This window comes from Acanthopagrus latus, chromosome 1 (assembly GCF_904848185.1).
Source record: "Acanthopagrus latus isolate v.2019 chromosome 1, fAcaLat1.1, whole genome shotgun sequence".
Taxonomy (NCBI): Eukaryota; Metazoa; Chordata; class Actinopteri; order Spariformes; family Sparidae; genus Acanthopagrus; species Acanthopagrus latus.
This window is the reverse complement of record NC_051039.1, coordinates 16489425-16507285: the sequence shown is the minus strand read 5'-3', so window position 1 is coordinate 16507285 and position 17861 is coordinate 16489425. Positions and strand designations below refer to the sequence as shown.

At 41.8% G+C, this 17861-nt stretch overlaps 1 protein-coding gene across 2 annotated transcripts; it reads right to left on the bottom strand.

Moving 5' to 3' along the window:
* Positions 1 to 592: 592 nt before the first annotated feature.
* On the bottom strand, positions 593 to 17727 carry ecpas (Ecm29 proteasome adaptor and scaffold). 2 transcript variants are annotated; one of them, XM_037098340.1, is made up of 49 exons: positions 16951 to 16990; positions 16665 to 16795; positions 16211 to 16327; positions 15587 to 15705; positions 15227 to 15376; positions 14922 to 15099; positions 14489 to 14628; positions 14125 to 14203; positions 13900 to 14019; positions 13685 to 13770; positions 13512 to 13587; positions 13378 to 13427; positions 13214 to 13280; positions 12912 to 13034; positions 12688 to 12791; positions 12435 to 12558; positions 12243 to 12323; positions 11945 to 12161; positions 11578 to 11669; positions 11262 to 11396; positions 11000 to 11171; positions 10570 to 10742; positions 10309 to 10410; positions 9904 to 10027; positions 9377 to 9522; positions 8249 to 8303; positions 7963 to 8077; positions 7746 to 7814; positions 7491 to 7608; positions 7213 to 7380; positions 7041 to 7120; positions 6329 to 6434; positions 6086 to 6133; positions 5871 to 5989; positions 5318 to 5468; positions 5143 to 5208; positions 4905 to 4994; positions 4712 to 4778; positions 4530 to 4621; positions 4367 to 4433; positions 4086 to 4283; positions 3755 to 3966; positions 3608 to 3651; positions 3331 to 3523; positions 3067 to 3220; positions 2124 to 2229; positions 1887 to 1975; positions 1730 to 1801; positions 593 to 1569 (listed from the first exon to the last, which is right to left on the bottom strand). In XM_037098340.1, exons 1-49 carry the CDS (start codon positions 16973 to 16975, stop codon positions 1430 to 1432), a joined length of 5550 nt encoding a protein of 1849 aa, XP_036954235.1. In that variant the 5' UTR covers positions 16976 to 16990; the 3' UTR covers positions 593 to 1429. The 2 variants fall into 2 exon arrangements, with proteins under 2 accessions (XP_036954235.1, XP_036954245.1); XM_037098350.1 differs by lacking the exon at positions 16951 to 16990 and adding an exon at positions 17573 to 17727 and having other exon boundaries at positions 1430 to 1569.
* Positions 17728 to 17861: the final 134 nt, after the last annotated feature.

Genomic DNA, 17861 nt, shown 5'->3' with positions numbered 1-17861 from the left:
GCTGATGTTTTTTTAGGTTGAGCCTCTCCTAATAACTTTTACTAGATGATCTGTTTTAATTGACGTTACAAGTTTCAGTAATCTCAGCTCAGTTTCTGCAATAATCAAGTCATTTTATCGGCTGTTAAATGAGCATAGATGCAAAATTCCAACTTTCATTTGACTGCAGCTTGGTGGTATGCATTGAAAAGGAGTGAGTTAGAGCTCATCCTGTGTTAAGCAAGTCTCTGGAAGTCCTGAGATACCAAACTGATTTGAGATGTCATAATTTACACCCTCACTGTGTGTTGGAGTTTGTTGCTCACTTCAAATTGAGTGTGCACCAAAGCTTTTAGTTTAGAAGCTAAAGTGACTTTTTGGGCCAAGAACAGATTGTAAACAAAGTCTCTAAAATCAATTCTGGACATAAGGGCTTTCAGAGCCTTGGATTACATTGGGAGAGCTGTAAATGGAGCCATTTCAAAATAAATTAATAAATCTGTTAGATGACAAAATGTTTGGCTTCTCAAGCACCTCAGACTTGACATTATCTTGTCACTTTGATGTAAAACTATAAATGTAAAACTATCTCTGTATTAAGACAAAAAGAAAGTCACTTTCCAAATTGTCAAGTTTTATTTCATCAGGGACAAATGCAAACAACAAGAGTATCACTTTGACACTTGAACAGCAGGGTTTGTTTTTTCATTTATTCTCAAGACATCACAAAGGTGGCTGCTGTCTTGCTCATTCACCTTGCTAACAGGAGAAGACACCATTTACAGGACACACATGGATATTATCTCCAATTCCTCAGTCAATCACCGCAGATCAGCGACAGTGATAAAACTGAGGCTGTGTCCACACCTCTGAAAAGTGCAACTCCACTAAGGTGTACAACCTGCTGCTGTTCTCATATTTAATAAGTAGGCAAACCCACAACAGTAGTAAAAGTCCCCATTTTGGGGCTATAGGTATACAGCGTCCACAAACCCAACACATTGGTTTATATAGTATTTATTATCATTATCTTACTGTCCATTTAAATGAACCAAATAAAACACATTACAATAATAGCCTTGCCCTTCACCACTTGTCACCGTGAGTTGAGTGAGACTCAGAGCAAGTTGTGTTATTGTATTCTCTTCAAGCTTCAGAGTCGAGCTTTGTCAGCCATACATGAAAGTGAATCAGTCAGTCAGCAAGAGTGGAACAGTCTTCTGCACAAAGCCAGTCTGAACAGCTCACACATAATATGGATTAGTAATGCAGTTATTTGAGAGATTTGTGATTATGTCAAAGAGAATATAAAGACGTCTGACAGAGGGGTGTGCGATGTTTTACTGATAAACAAGTAATAAGATGTTGCTCTATTTTGTTGTACTGTGTGACTGCGTATGCCTGGCTGATTGGGTGAGCAGTGTGTGAGCGTGTGTGTGCGTGTGTGAGTTCAGGGCTGGCTCTGGATGTGTCTGCGCAGCTCCTGGGCCTTATCCCTCAGGTCTGGTCTGCTGTCGGACTGCAGCGTTGACAGGGAGCGCTGCAGCTGCTCCCGGCTCTTCACCAACACACAGTCCCACTGTTCACTCTCTGTTAACATCACACAGGCAAAACAGTATTTCATCAGTGACACATTAATCTATCTAAAAAAAGACCCCCAAAAAAGCAGTTTTGTGTTGAAATTCAAAGTATTTGCAGAGGAGTATTGTCAAAACCCTGTGGTAAGATCTTTGCATAAATAAATACTCACCTCCAGTTCTCTTTACGATCAGATCCACAACTGACAAGGCCTCTGTCCTCACAGAGGAGTAGCTTTTGTTTTCTGGAATGGAAAAAAAACACAAATATGGTGGAAAATGCTGCATTCATATCAAGACTATGGTTGAATGAGACTGTGAGGTCCTTACCTAAAGGGTAAGTGAGAGCAGCACAGGTGTCTGTGAGGATCTGTGACAATGCATTGACGTCTTTGTTGCCTTTATCTAGCAGCAATAACCTGCGGAGAGAAAACAGTGTGTTGAGTCAAAAAACTTAGAAGAAGTAGTAGAAATTAAAACTAAGTACACTTTGACTAATTCAAGATTCGACAATAATTACAAAATACAAGAAAATTCTGGTAAAGCTCTTGCTTGTCTGTTCCTTACCCCTGGAAGTATGCCTTCATGGACTGTAGAACAGCAAGCTGGACTTTCCAGGTGCTCAGCTTGAGCTTCTCACACATCATACTGCACACCTCCATCTGGAAACGAGCTACACACACACACACACACACACACACACACACACACACACACACACACACACACACACACACACACACACACACACACACACACACACACACAGACGCAGACACACAGTGTTCAGAACATTACTTGGTAGAGGCCACATCTCAGCTTTCCCGCAGCCCACCCACCTGTTGTTTTAAAGGTGGTGGAGTGAGTGGGAGAAATGCTGCCTTGGTATTCGAGTGATATCATGCAGCGTATAATTTTGTTCACATGACATTCGGCAAATTATGAATGGCTCATTTGACATATCCAGTGAACAACAACAATATTTAGAGAACGTAAAATGTCAAAATCATAGTACCAGTGCTTCTATGTCTGAGTGAAAAATTGTAAGTATTTCAATCCTTCTGTTGCACTGTAAAATGTCTCTAAGTGTAAAGAAAGATAAGCTTTGTATCTGTGCATCCATCCTCCTACCTCTACTGGGGTCAGGCAGAAATAACAGTTTGATTATGATTTTGCATGCTACTACTGAACATGAGGATCATCACTACGGTCAAGGCTCAAAGGAGCAACTGTGGTCTGCAACATGAGCAGCAGCTGGCAGAGGGAGTCAAAAACTGTACCAGTTTTCATCTCCAAAAAAAGAGAGTAAGGAAATGAAAATAAATCCTTGCTGCATTATATTGTTGTGGGAATGTTACTCAGTGTCAAGGATTAATATTAGTCACCACACAGTCACACACACAATGCAATATGTAAAACAGTGTATTAGTGTTTATAGGTTTCCCTGAAGCAATGGACTTATTCTATCCAAACAGTGGTCCAGTTGTGTCTGTTCTAAAGAAAAACTCACCCTGAGTCTGTGAGTTTCTTGGCCAAGCCTTTCCAAGAGTCTCAAAAGCACAGAGCAGAGCTTCTGTCTGCAGCTCTTTCTCCTTTACATCTCTGTCATCATCATCATCGTTGTCCAATGACCTCGGTGATGCACCACCACTCTCTGGGCAGCTCTGTTGAGAATCAGAAAGATAGATTTAGCCAAGTTGTAATGCAGTTATATCCTCAAATATGGTGCCACAGTCACAAACGTGCGATATAAAACAATTATATGTGATTGAACCTTCTTGATCAAAGGGAAAAGGATCTCCGCCAAGACGCTGAAACGGTCTTCCTGGCTGCTGTGAAGCACGTCTCCAGCACAGCGCAAAGCAGCCATTTTGTACACTAGACTCTCCTTACGACATTCCTTCAGCACGAGCTCCAGCACCTCAGAGATGGTGGGCTGGCCTGCACAAGGCTTCTGCAGCTCCGCACTAAAAGTGAGAAAGAAAGGAAAAACAGAATAAAAACAAATAAACAGCATTTTATGAGGAAAAAAGTTCTGCAAGGAGCCTCACCTGCATTTCGAGACCACGGATCCAATGGCTTTCAACAGCTCCTCCTGAAAGAACAAAAAAAATTGATAAACAAAAATCATTTTCTTTAAAAACATTTTTATTTTTTTATTTATTAATTGTTTTTTACTGTTGTGGTTTAATCATTACCTTTCCAGCCCATGTGCGTCCAGACAGTCCCTGCATTAGAGCCATTAACACCATGCCAAGGTGTGGTGCCACCAATGAGCCGGTCTGTTCCTTGGCAACGGTTGCCATGGCAGCAGCACCCTGAGCCTTCATCTTCCAGGACTGGGACTGCAGCGCCGTCTGCGTGAGAGCAATCAGCTCCGTCATGTAGAGTCTGATGCCTCCAAAGCTTCCTAGAGTCAAAGTAAAGTGTGAAGAGTAAAAGGTTACGTTATCACAATAAAAAAAAAAAAAAAAAGCTACAGATGTAATGATTGGTGTTGAATCAGCTGGTTCTCTGAGTGTTTCTCACCTGGAACGTTCTCCTGCCACACCTCACCCCACAGTGTGGCGTCGTGGCTCTCCCCCTTCTCCTCGTCAGGGCCTGGCGCCTGATGCATTCCCAAGAATGCCAGCGGCAGAGCCACCCCGGCATGGCCCTTCAGCACATCAGGACTATAGTGGCTGATGGCGTGCACGGTCAATGCGCATGAGGACTTGTACACTGGCTCTGAGAGTAAGACAGTTTGTTTACCATTCAGTTAAATGCACAAAGATATCATCATATTCTGAGGAAAATGGTGAATTCCTTACCTTCTTTCTCCAAGTACCAGCTGTTGAGCTTCAGCAGGAGTTTCTCTACACTGCTGTCTTTTGCTGTCTGACGGAAAAACAAGTAACAACCCATGCTTAGTCACTGAGAGCAACCTATGGTGTAATTAATGTAATAAGACTGCTTAACAGATGTGTTGCTCACTCTGACTAGATGTCCCAGAGCAAAGGCATATTGTTTCTGTACGACGGTGCTTCTGTCATGGATACCACTCAGCAGGGCACTCATCAGTTTACCTTAAGACACCATAACATCTTTATTATTAGTTCACTTGCTTTAAACAGTAAACATATCTGAGAAATAGTTAAGGTATATCTACATCTTACCTGAGTATGGGGTGAGGTCCTGGGGGCACTGCACTGTGAGTGAAACAATGACACTAGCACAGCCTCCCTAACACCAAGAAAAGAGATCAATATAAAAACAATGATAAGATAGCTTTAAGTACAAACAAGTGTACTCAAAAGACAAAATCCACCATTTACACAAAATCTAAGAATTACACAAGTATTTGTCTACCTTGGTGCCCAAGCCCACTCCACTCTTGAGCAGCTCACAGAGCCTGGGAACCAGTTCTCCCAGTACAGAAACATCGAGGTGCTGCAGGCACTGAGCACAGAGAAAACACAACACAGATCTTACTGGGTTTTTGTTATGTTTAATAAAGTAGGAACCTTACATTTTTTCCTGTGACACCTAAAAACAGGTTCCAATACCCTCAAGCGACTCAGCAGTTGCTAAGCAGTCTTTTTCTTACCATGTTGATAGTCTCCATCATGGGAGATGACTTGGCAGCACTCAGCCTGGCAGCATCCATGGCACTCTGTAGAGACAGAACAAACACAACATTCATATAGGGTCGAACCTGTGAACAAAACTTAACGCTTTGGTTCCCAGACAATGTAGAGAATGCAGCAGACGGCTAAGATTACCTTTTCTTGCTCTGTGGCTCTGAGACTGAGGTAGTTGAGGACCTGAGGCTCCAGGGTGCTGAGGGCCTCCAGCAGGGCTGGGATCAACCGGGAAGCATGGGGCTTTAGTCTGGCACCGGCTGTCTTACTGATCTTCACCAAAGTTTGGATACTGGATGACAAAACATAAAATAGATTGGTGGGGTGAAAATGAGGCAGAAAATTACAGCCTGCTAATGTGATGACTGGAAGAAGAACAAAAGAGCCATGACATATTAGAAAACTGCATCTGTACATTTCTCCTTGCCATGGCAGTCTTAATGAACCACAGTTCACCACTTGATCTTTCCAGGATCATATTTAGGTAAAATGTACTTTGAGAAGAATCTGGTTTGATTTTACAATTGTTTAACAAAAACAGTGGAAAACATTCAACATCTTTCAACATGGGCTGAGTTTTATCCTGTCATACTCCAAAAGGCATCCACATCCTGTTTGCCATCTACTCCCACAACCAAAATGCTACTGTAACTAACAGACATACAGCACAAATGTCCTCAGAGTGAGCTGTTACCTTAGTGAGCGGACCTCTGATACATTGCTAACGATGCCTTTCTCCAGCAGGGTTGGTAACATCACTGCCACAGTTCTCTGGGCTGCAGATCCTGTAGACTCACACATACGAGTACAGACCTGGACAGAGAGAGAAAGAGATGTACTGACCCTTGGACGTGCTCATTTATAGAAAAGATTCAACTCAAAGCCCAACTCTGTAACAACCAACTTTACCTTACTGAGTGTCTTCAGTGTTAGGTCTGCCGCCTTCCTCACAGATTCCTGAAATGCAAAAATGTCAACGTCAGAATCACATTACAAAATCATGAAAGAAATCATCCCTACCTGTGACATGTCTATAGTAATGCACTGTGTGTAAGTAATGGCTGCTCCCCATGATATCTTCTAGTTTATTTCGATGGTGTCAGAATTATTTACAAATACCATCTGTTGCTTTTGTGATAATTTTAGGCTAACCTTGATGTCATCAAGGACTCTGAAGAGTGTCTCCCATATTTCTGCTAGGTGATCAATGAGGTCATCAGCTTGGCGGCCGCGAATCAGGTCATTTAGGGCCAGGCAGCTGGAAGGAAAATTCATTAATCAAAAACACATTTCTTTCTGACATTTACATTACAGTGTAGGCTTCCAGCTGACATTCTTTTGCTGAACAGGTTGCAATTACTGTAAGAGGAGAAAGAACTACTCTTGCTGCATAAAGATAATTACAAGGATCATATTGGTTAGTATGATAACACAAGTTACAATGCTTAGAATGTGCAGGGCCATTACAATGTTCCTAGGCCAGAGAAGAAAAGGGATAAGAAACAAAAAAACCTTTTGGAGTGATATGAAGCGAATTGCTGTTTTATCACTTTACACCCGGAAAAGCATCCCAAATAAACACATGGCACAAGACAAAAATCTCTTTAGAAATTGTTGCAGGCAAAACCTCCAAACAAAGACACCTGGAGTGCCATTGTCAGTAAAACCAATTGTGTGGAGAAACAAATTTTTACCTTGAGACACAAAATATTGATTATTTGTACGTACATTTATGTGTATTTTTAAAATGTAACACTTAATAATAAATTATCACATTTATCAAATAATAGAAAAGTGGATATCAATATTCTTAATGATCTTCATTTTTAGAGTTTGAAGTTTAGTGTGTGTATTGTTATTGTACCTGGACTCGCGCACTCTCCAGGTGTTACTGGTCAAGTTGGAAATTACATCTTGCAGAATCTCCTTCAAATACTTGTCCACCTAAAACACAGTAGAACAAACATGCATGCTCACATTACCTCTAATGACAGTAGATTATTACATCTTGTGTCTTTTTGTGAGTGCACGCCTACCAGGGTTTTATCAGTGACCAGGGCATCCCAGATGCTAGTCATGGCCTGGCGAATGCTCAGGTTGGGGTCAAACTGGTAGCGGTAAAGACGGGGTATGAGCTGGGGCAGGAATGGAGCCAGCTGCTCTCCGGCTTTAGCTGCGATCATGTGGAAACCAAAAGCTGCTCCCTGAAAGGAGGAGAGGTCAGGTGGAAGGAAAGATTTAACAGATGGAGGGAAAACTGGCACGTGTGTTGGCCAGGAAAGAGGTTCGTGAGTATGATGCATGAGCAGGATACCTTGCGGGAGTTCCACATGGCATGATGATTGGCCAAGTTCATGAACTTGTAGACGAGATCTGGTTGGTTCAGGTCACTTGCCAAAGAACAGAGCTCCTTGTATGTGGTCAGTCCATGACTGCCAGGAGCCATCGAGGTAAGAAGTAGAAGAAGGTCAATTTGAGCACACAGAACCCACATAGACATTTTTAGCATTTTCATCTAGACAATCAAAAGAGCAAAAAAAATGTCTTAATGCAGTGACATATGACTTACCCATCAGGTGTTTTCCCCAAACCTTCTCCTTGGAACACCTCTGTTTCATCTGAAACAGCATGTTTCACCCTGTTTGCAAAGATGAAGAAGAATTTTACAATATCTTTACACAATGAAAATATTTTGGTCTTATTTATTCTTCCCCTACAGACAGGACGTTTCGACTTCAACCATCTCTCTTTTCATTCCTTTCTCCTTTACTCAACCATCCAGTCACCTTTTGCCAGTCATTAGTGTTTCCACCAGGGTGGACACCAGTTTCTGCTGGTCACCCTCTCCTCCCATCTCATAGACGAGGCCCAGGCCTTTAGACGCCACATCCTGACTCAACTCTAGGTGAAAGAAGAAAAAAAACGATGGATGAGGACTTAGGAAAGACAGAGAGCAAGCAAGTGTTTCTGTTCGTTTTGTAATGTTGAACAGATACATTTGAAAAGCACTGGCTGGTGTCAGTAATGAACAGACCGATCTAACCATCTGGTTAGACAGAACTCTCTTCTTACCATCAGGGTCTGAGAGAACAGAGATGAACGCCACTTGAATCTCCTTCAAATGGGACTGTAGGAGCAAAGGGAGGAGAAGAGAATTATTCACATTACAAACAAAAGTGACTCAACATATGTAGTTAACGAGTAAATTCTACCTTCAGGCAGTCAGGATTATCTTTGACTAGGGGTGTCACAATTCTCCAAATCCTCGATTTGATTAAATTTTCGATTCTAAGGTCAAAGTTTGATTTGTTTCTTGATTTTTGCATCTATTTTTTTTAAAGCACAGGTTGCTATGCCATTTTTAGACTAGACTTTTATGCAATATAATATCTGACCTTGCAATGTACCACAGTACACTACAAATTTAAAACATTTATCAACAACATAATGTAACAATAACTTATATATTCAGTCAATTGGAAACTTAAACAAAATAACCTGCCATCTAGTTTCTGGAAAGTTTGCAAACTGTCAACAACGCGAACACTGTCAACATAACTCAGTGGAAATCCAAAATAGTGCCTTCAGTGAAAGTGCATCTGCGGTTGCCATTGTTGTAAGAGTGGCGTAGCCCCTTTTAGGAATAGGGCGGTGTGTGAGGTTTGTGTGCGTAAAGTGTGAGTGGGCAAGAGTAAGAGAGTAAGAGAGCATACATACGTGCAGGCAGTGAATGAATAGGAGAGGAAGGAGAAGCGAAAGGAGTAGCAGCAGTAGCAACAGCAATAAAGTGTACAATATAATCTGCAGTTTGGCAGTGAATAAAGGCGACAGCTCCTCAAGATACAGCAAAGCTTGCTGGTATTGTTTCCCGACCAGCTTAACACATGAAAGGCGTTCACCCCGAAGGTAAACATATACCTCGGCCCTGGAGGAAATCATCGACGAACAGTGATGGTTTAACACCATGCTATCGTTTGGCTGGCTGTAGCATCGACGATTCCATTTTTTAAATTCGAAGTTCGAGATTGTGACTTGATTTCGCTCAATTTAAAAAAACAAAACAAAACTATGTTGTAATACCCTTAACTTTGACATTAAATTACATTAATAAATACAATATATTATACTTTACACTGCAATGAAACTGTGAAACCAATTTGTCTTTAGATTCAGACGTATGTTGTTGCACAATAGACCCACCGTGATTTCCTTGTGTTGGCTGAGTTTCTTGACCAGGGAGAGCAGCCATATGCAGGATGCCTGTCGGACATGGGGGTTCTGACTGGGTATGTACTTGGACAGGATGGACTTGAGGACCCAAGGAACCACATCATTGTTTTTCACATCTAGCAGGGAAAGGAGGAGAATTGACGGACAGCAATTCACGTCTAGTTTTGCTGAGGCAGCATCTGAGGTTTAGATAAAAATTAACTATTGTATGTAAACGTACAATGAGGAAAAGTAATATCTGATAACTAGTAAAGACAGAAATGGTGTTTTTCATCAGCAAACATTTTAATGTGACAATCACTGTCATCATGCAAGAAACAGTCTGAAAAATCTGATCATTTGATTACAGCAATGCGGACAGTCAGCCTCAAAACATACTAAAACAAAAATCAGATATGCATTATCATTTGAGTAATTCATTTTTGTACATGAACAAATATGTACATCAACTGTCTGAAGGGCTTTTCGAATACTACAGGACAGCTGAAAGTACGTACTTTGTGGTGGGCTGTACTGGTCCTCGGTGCAGGTCCATGGGTCTCTGGCAGCTCCTGAGCTGGTGCCCACTGCAGCACTGGTTATAGCCTCTCCAACTGTAAACTGCAGCTCCACCTGCTTGGCCTAAAGAGAGAAAATGTGAGATTTTTCTACTACTGAGCCTCTCAGAAAACTTCACAGAGACTAGATCAAAGATATGAAGAAATCTGCAAAACAAGTAGACTTCTTCAATAGTTTTTTAAAAGACTACTTGTGTTTCAGGGAACATACATCATTTTACAGCTTTTACTCGGGTAGCTTGTTCCTACTAACTCTAACACTCCCAAATAATGTGTTAGTTCTGACTGCTTTTGCTGTCTGTTTGAAGCCCTGCATTGCTGCCATCAGTCAGTCATGTTTCATACCTCTACAGAATCCATGAGACCCTGCAGCAGCTTCTTCTGATGGGGGAAGTCTCCATCTCCCACAGGCAGGTAACCCAATGTTTGGATTGATCGCTCCTTCATCTGGGGGAGGCAGAAACAAACAACATGATGCAAGTTGCAAATATTTTAGTTGAAGATCTGAGTTGCCATTAATACATTGAGCAGGAATGGAGTATAGCAATGTGTCATCGCAAAGGAAATATCACAGCAAGTGCTTCCTTTTGTTGAGTCCCAGGTTACCTTTGTACTTTCCTTGCCAGAGGGGATGCGAGCCAGCAGGTTCTCCACAGCTGACAGTTTGGTGAAGCCATCCCCCTCAGCAGGTATCAGCAGGGGGCCATTCCGCCCAATTTCTCCTAGAGCTGTGCATGCTGCTACAGCCAGCAGTGCACTACTGCTGTCTAGGAAGGAACCTAGATGGAAACACATACAGGTTGATAAACCCATAATGAGCAGATGGAATCATTTGTGTTGACATAAAAAGTTTAATGGTAAAAAAAAAAAAAAAAAAGGAAAAATCTTTTGTAATGGGAAGAAGATTAACAATTCCCTTTACATCTCCTTCTCAGAATCCAGGGAAATAAATAGAAACTTAACACCAATTTAATGAACTCTAAACCTACTAGAGTCAATAAACAGTGCCCATGATAAAACCAAAATAATTACATACCAATTGTCTTGGTGGCCATGGCAACAAGTTCATCATCTTCTTGGGAAGTGATGCTCATTGGCTGCTCCATGTTGTGCGTCGAGTCACTCGAGGTGAGAGCTTTCTTCCTGCTCATGTATCTTCCCACCATATAGCCGAGAGCTAAGATGGCGCCATGCTGAGTCTCAGGGCTCTGTGGGTCAACAAAACCAAAAATATTTACTTTAGGGAAAAAAGCACACTTTGAAAGTACAAAAAACTTCATAGAGACAAAGTGGCTTACATGGTTGTCTTTGGTGATTTTGACCAGGTTGTGAACAGCCATCTGCAGCTCGTTGCCAGTCATGGTGGAAATCACTAAAGCGTACAGCTGTGCTGCGAGCTCTCTCATGTCCTCCTTATTTGTGTTCATCAGACTCTGGAGAAGAGAGAAACAGCTGTGATTTGAGAATTAGGCTCCAATATCATAGGATGCTAAATAATGGGGCTAACTGTTTAGTGGTGCCGATATTCAGCTCTAATTTGAGCACAATAAAAGTTAACAGAGAGTTGCCTCCATCTAACATCTAATTAAACACATCAATAGATAAAATACTCACTTTAATCCAATCAATTTTATCAGCATATCTGGGGGCCAGTTTCTCTGGGCAGACAGACACCACCTCTAGCAGACAGTACATAACTGGGATTCCTGTTGAGAACATAGACATTACCACAATTATGATCACAAAAAACTCCACAACACTGTGCATACATTATTTCTAATAAGTTCAATAAACAATGACACCCTAGCTTTTTCTGTACCACTTTATTGAACTTCACTGAAGACACAATTGTGACTCAGAGCAATAAACATAAGCTATATGAAATTATCGCAAGGAAACCCATACTAACAAAGTAGACCTGATTTAATTCTGTAGTATAATAGAATGGCCCCAAGAATAGAGCAAGTTTAACTTCGCTCACCCCCGACAGCAGACAGCAGCTGCTGCAGTAGATCCATGTACACATGAACAGGATTAGCCTCAGAACCCTTTGATACTGACGACTGATGCTCAGAGGTCAGCAGTGTGTGGATGTAGTGGCCGATGGCTGGTGCATCATCCTGCATGTCTGTCAGGCGTGCGGACATAGGCGTGGCCCCAGCGCTGTAGGCCAAACACATCCGCAGATAGAGCACAATCTGGAGACAATCGAACAGAAAAATTAGGTGCCTGCAGTGAAAAAAAGGTGAAAATCATCCATGTCTCAGATTAATATTTACCTCCCCAAATGCAGATGGGTTGAAAGGAATAGTGGAGGTTCCAACAATATACTTAGCTGGAGTCTTGATCCTCTGAGCTGCCTGATAACAACATTACCAATATGCAATGAGAGTCATGATTTCTTTCTTTCTGGTATCTGTAATCTGGGTGTATCACCTCCAAGATGATGACAAATATGGACTGAGCCTCACCTTTTCTTGGACATAGGCCACCATGTCAGGAAATGATGGCATTGGCTTTGGTCCTTCCTTCTCTGAGCTCTTGGTAGAAAAAGCTCTCAGAGCTTTCTGGGCCTCCCCAGACACTTCCTCCCTCCTAAAACATAGTTTTGAAAAAAAATTAGTTTTGAAATAATACGTGCTTTCAAGATTCAAAAATGCTGATGGTATATTGATGCTGCAATCTGTTGACCATTATGTTGAATATTTGTGTTTTGGGACTTACGGATCACCAGCTGCCAGGAGCAGCAGGTATCTTGATGGCACGTGATCAGGAGCAAACACTGTGCTGGCAAACTTCATGGCCACCTGACGAACTTGCACCTCCGGCTGAAGAAGAAGAAGAAGATCAAGAGTGTTTTATTTGCCTCATGCCTAGTTATCGATTTAGTCAACATTAATGATTTTTAAATTCAATGTCCAACATACATTTTGCCTGTGTACACTCACCTTTCCAATGTATGCAGCCACCAGGGCCTCCATCAAGTTCAGCAGTGCCCCCTGTAGGTTGGCATAAGCTCCAACCATCATAGACAAAGCTTCTTGGATGGCAAGACGGACATCCGCTTCCTCCTGAAGAAGATGCAGAATTATGGAAATGTCAATATCAGATGCACCGCTGTGGTCTCTTATAAGCTTAGAAAAACATTATACAATAAACCAGTACTGTTGGTTTACTTTTAATATTGTGTTGTGTGCTGCTGAGTTTCATGTGAATGTAATGTCCTTTTTTCTAGAGCTCTTTTACCTACCTTGCACATGGACTCAAAAAACTGCTGTACAAGTGCAATATCCTTTGTGAAGAGCTGTGGCATGCGGCTGGAAAAGAGGATATAAAGGTAGAATAGTATTCATTTCTAAAATTCCACACCAAGCTGGAAGTGTTTAAAGGGAAATGAGAGGTATTTTATTTTACCTTGACAGCTTTCCAACAGCAGAGTAGGCAACACATAGCAACTTAGGATCCTGCAAGGACAAATGTTGAGATGGTATTAGTCATATTAATGACTGGGCTGCAGTTTAAATGTGTGTTGCCATTAGTAGTTTTACCTCCTTGTATTCATTGATTAGCTTGGTAAGACCATTAAGCAGCATTAGTCCCAACGGTTTATTAGTGTCAGGACATCTGGAAAACATAAAGAGCCCAAACTAAATTAAAATAACAACAACACAGAAATTCAAAATAGCTCAAACCACAAAAGGAAAAAGTGCACTTTGCTTACACCATGCAGATGTGATGGACAAACTGCAAGGTGAGAGACAGCAGTTTGTTGTTGGTGTTGGCTCCAAACAGACCATCATAGACAACCTGTGGAAGAGAAAAATGATTGAACCATACACTGCCTGATGACACTTACTCCAACTTGTGTTTTCAAAATTTAAGCCATGAAATTGAGATTACAGAAATTCACCTGCAAACATCAAGCAAAAAGTCTACCTGAATATTAGCTGGAAAGCACTCTGCAGCTAGTCGTGACCGCAGAAGATGTGGCAGGATCTTCAGTTTGACCCTTGTGCTTACTGGCTCATGTTTCAGCTCTTGCTTCATATTGCCACCCTGGGTGCGCATGCAGAACAATGTTATTTATTTATTTATTTATTTATTTAAACATATGAAAACTATTTGATTAAATGTGAAAATCAAATGAATGAGTTCACAAACCTTTGTTTTAAGAGGAACATCCCCCAGATACACCTTGTACATCTTGTTGATAATTTGAGGATTGTTCCAATCGATGATGCTGTAAGGTGATAAAACAAGTAAATTAACATATATGTGAATTGAAATTTATACTCTAAGCATTGCTTTCTGATTTAAATAGATATCAGCCACAGCCTGAAGTAAATGTTGGCAACAAATGGCAAAGACTCAATCAGAGATTAATGATTTTAATAGGATTAAAAGGGTGTGGTAATTTAGTAATTCCTTGTGTGATTTACTAAGTTCAAGGAAAGATTACAGAGTAGACGACTTGATAATTCATCAGAACATATGAACCAAAGATGATTCAATCTCCTTCACCTACCTCTGTTTGCTCCTCAACTCCAGATCAGCTGCAGTGGCCACACTGTGTCGGGTGTCGCTTGAGGCCACCACCAGATGCACCACTGTCTCCACCTCTGGGACTTGCTTTGCCTCAATGAACTTCACTATGCCCAGTTTACACTGTTGATACGAATACACAAGAAAAGGAAGCTGATTAGCTGATAATCAAACAAAATAAAATGTGTACACCTACATGTACCCTAAAAATCTGTAAACAGCCCTTTAAGTACAGGCCTCACAATTAAACTTGCCTTGTCCAAAAACTGTGTTAAATTTTTGATATATCTTGAACTGACGAAGAATAGCTTTTGGGATATACTCTAGATTTAACTAGTAAGTATACACAAACCTGTAAACCGACTGAACTGACAAAAACATGACCACTACTGACCCTCCAGCTTCAGTTATCGTACCTGCTCTAGCTGCTCAGCACTCCACTGAGCCTCTCCAATCACCCTCTTGGCAGCATAGACACTCATCCCTGGGGGAGGCTGGGGGAGACCCTGGCCACCCGCAGCAACTGTCCCATCTGCAGAACCTCCCTGGGAGGAGGAGGGAGCTGGACGAGTCGGGGATTCGTTTAGCACAAACCTAGGTGAGCCGAAGAAAAAAAAAAAGATCTAGTTTAAAAGCTAAAATGCTTTTGCGCGAACAACTAATAAACTAATTTCAATGGAGCAAGGCCACAAAATAACCTCACCACACAGCAGGACCTCACCCATAAGGCATCAGTAAAACATCTAACATGAACTCCTGCAGCAGCTGCACGGTCTTTGGCCTCTCGGTTAGGTTAAATGGAGTAGCATTCTTGGAGGTGTCTGCAGGGTACTTCATGTGGTAAAGAGTCGGAATCAGCAGATGCATCAGGCTGAGAAGACAGAGAGAGTGAAGTGAAATCCAGAGTCCAACAGTGAATTGAAAGGGTCAACCTCATGTTGAAAGGACAGAGTATCTGTGCTCAACTTTATAGGCGTGTCACTTGTGTCTAAAAAAACCAAACAAACCTTACTTTTAACTGGGTATTGCAATAATAGTAAATATCATTGAGCATCAGAAGGTGGGTATTTGTCCCCCTCACCTGTCCTGCTGTGGTTGTGGCTTGCCTTCCATGGCAGTGAGAAGGGTAGGGGCTAGCTCACACTGCTTCCCCACCTCCAGACGTGGGTAGCCCATTTTGATGTAGATGATCGTGAAATTCTACAAAATACAGAAATTATTACCACACCTGTCTCAAACAATGGACTGATACTTAAAACAACAATAAAAATCAAGATTCAATCAGTATTGCTGCACCTGTATATAATCAACATCAGTGACAACCTACCTCAATAAGTCACCTCTCCATAAACAGAATGATAAATGGCCTGTATATAAATAGCACTTCTCTGATCTTAGCTTCACAAGAAAAGTCAGAATTCACCCATTCACAGACACATCCGTACACTGGTGGCGGAGACTACCATGCAAGGCACCACCTGCTCCTCAGGAGCGATAACCATTGATACACACTCACACACTGATGGAAGAAATCGACACAGCAGGGGCCAGGACTCGAACCATCGACCCTCTGACTGGTGGACAACTGCCTCCTGAGCTGCAGCCACCCATTATGGCTTGAATGAATCTTAATCATTTTGAAATCACCCTGATCGGATTACCAGTCAAGCATTATAAGACCAAACCTGTCAAATTTAATTCTTACCGTCACAAAGGAGGCGGCTGCAGGGTCCTGGTACTGTACCAGCAAAGTTTCTACTGGTAACTGAATCTTGGGTCGGCTTTTTATCCTCTTGTTCAGGTGGACCAACAACTCCATTACCTAAGAGAGGTGGCATGGAAAGTAATTAAGTGGTTTACTTAAAATGAATGCATAACCACCAAATCTATCACTGACACTCACTAGCAAAATAGAATATATCCAAGCTCCATAAGAGCATACTTACATTAGCAAGAGGTGACTCAGTATATATACATCTGAAGTTATATGGGCTTATGTTAAACATTTGGTTAAAATTAAGCAAATATTTGAGGCGAAGGATCTGCTGATGGCATTAGGCTGTAATATATTCACATTTTTCTGAGGTGTAGCTAAAGAGCACCGACTAAAGTGTCAAAGTAATCTCTTCTGGCACAGAGATAGGCAACACCCGTCTTACTTTCTTCCGCACACCCTCCTGAACGCTGGAGAGTTTGAGGAGCACAGGGGGTAAGAACTTGGAGATAATGTCCTGTAGCTGCTCATCTGTTTCTGCATGGCCCAGGCGGAGGAACACACGCTCCAGTTGATCTGTCAAAAAAAAAACAAAAAAAAACACATTGAATACCTTGATAAACCTCTTACATCTCATGTTTATATACTGAGAGTAGACGCATCTACAAAATGCAATACATCTACTAGAGTTAATTTACCAATAGATTTTCATTCAGATATTAAAGTACAACCATTTTCCAAATTGGGTGTGTGCATCTAGAAGGGGGAAGCAGGCTGTGCGACCTTCAAAACAAAACACTATGAACTAAAAGCAGACAGTCCCTCATGCATGTTGCTCCAGTTTTGGCTAGTAACTCGCCCTGCCAGCTGCTGTGTTGGTGCAACCATCACCCAGCCCTGCCTTCTTTCTCTCGGCATGGCTCACCAACCAGCTAGCTACCACCGCTGACAGACTACCAACGTATTTCTATGTCACTATACCGGCTTCTCACAACCAGTGACACCAGACGCAATTAATCACGGATGCCCTCCACATTGAGGTTTTAAATCCACACCTTAAATGTGTGACTGATGAAGATATATTTACAGCCTGCGTGATAGTTTCATTTTGACCATGACTGGGCAAACGGCCTCCTCCTGCCTGACGTTAGCATTCTAGCTAGCAGTGTAGCAGAGCAGCTAGCTCCCGTTCGTGTCCCAGTTTTTTTTAAAAAACAAACGAGCTTCGCCGTGACTTTAAAAACACCACAGTCGTTAGAATGAAGCTGGTCCGTTGTCCCGTATGTGTTTGGCGGACACCAGCGCGACATTTTTAAGAGATATTAAACACAAATAGCGCAGAGAGAAACTTACTGAGTTCATCCTGGGCAGCCATGTTTGCAGAGAGTCATTTAGCGACCCTCCCAGTTAGCAGAGTGTCACTGCAGCCACCAGAGCCACTCCTCGGCAGCTGCCTCATCACACACACTCACACACCCATGGCACGAACATAACTAATAGATATAAAATAGGTTTGTGAGTGTAACATAACTGATAGTAATAACCCTTGTTTAAATTCCATACATGCTCCATTACAGTAATTCACCATGGTATCATTGTTATGCTCTGTGCTGCTGTATTCTGATATGTCACGCCTGCATAT

Excerpts from the sequence above, each read along its gene's own strand:
- ecpas (XM_037098340.1), bottom strand. The coding sequence starts at position 16,975 with ATGCACACACCCAATTTGGAAAATG. Across the intron at positions 13,428-13,511 it reads TAATCAATGAATACAAGGAG|GATCCTAAGTTGCTATGTGT; the intron begins GTAAAACTACTA and ends TTGTCCTTGCAG. Across the intron at positions 7,815-7,962 it reads ACACTAATGACTGGCAAAAG|GGTGAAACATGCTGTTTCAG; the intron begins GTGACTGGATGG and ends CTTTGCAAACAG.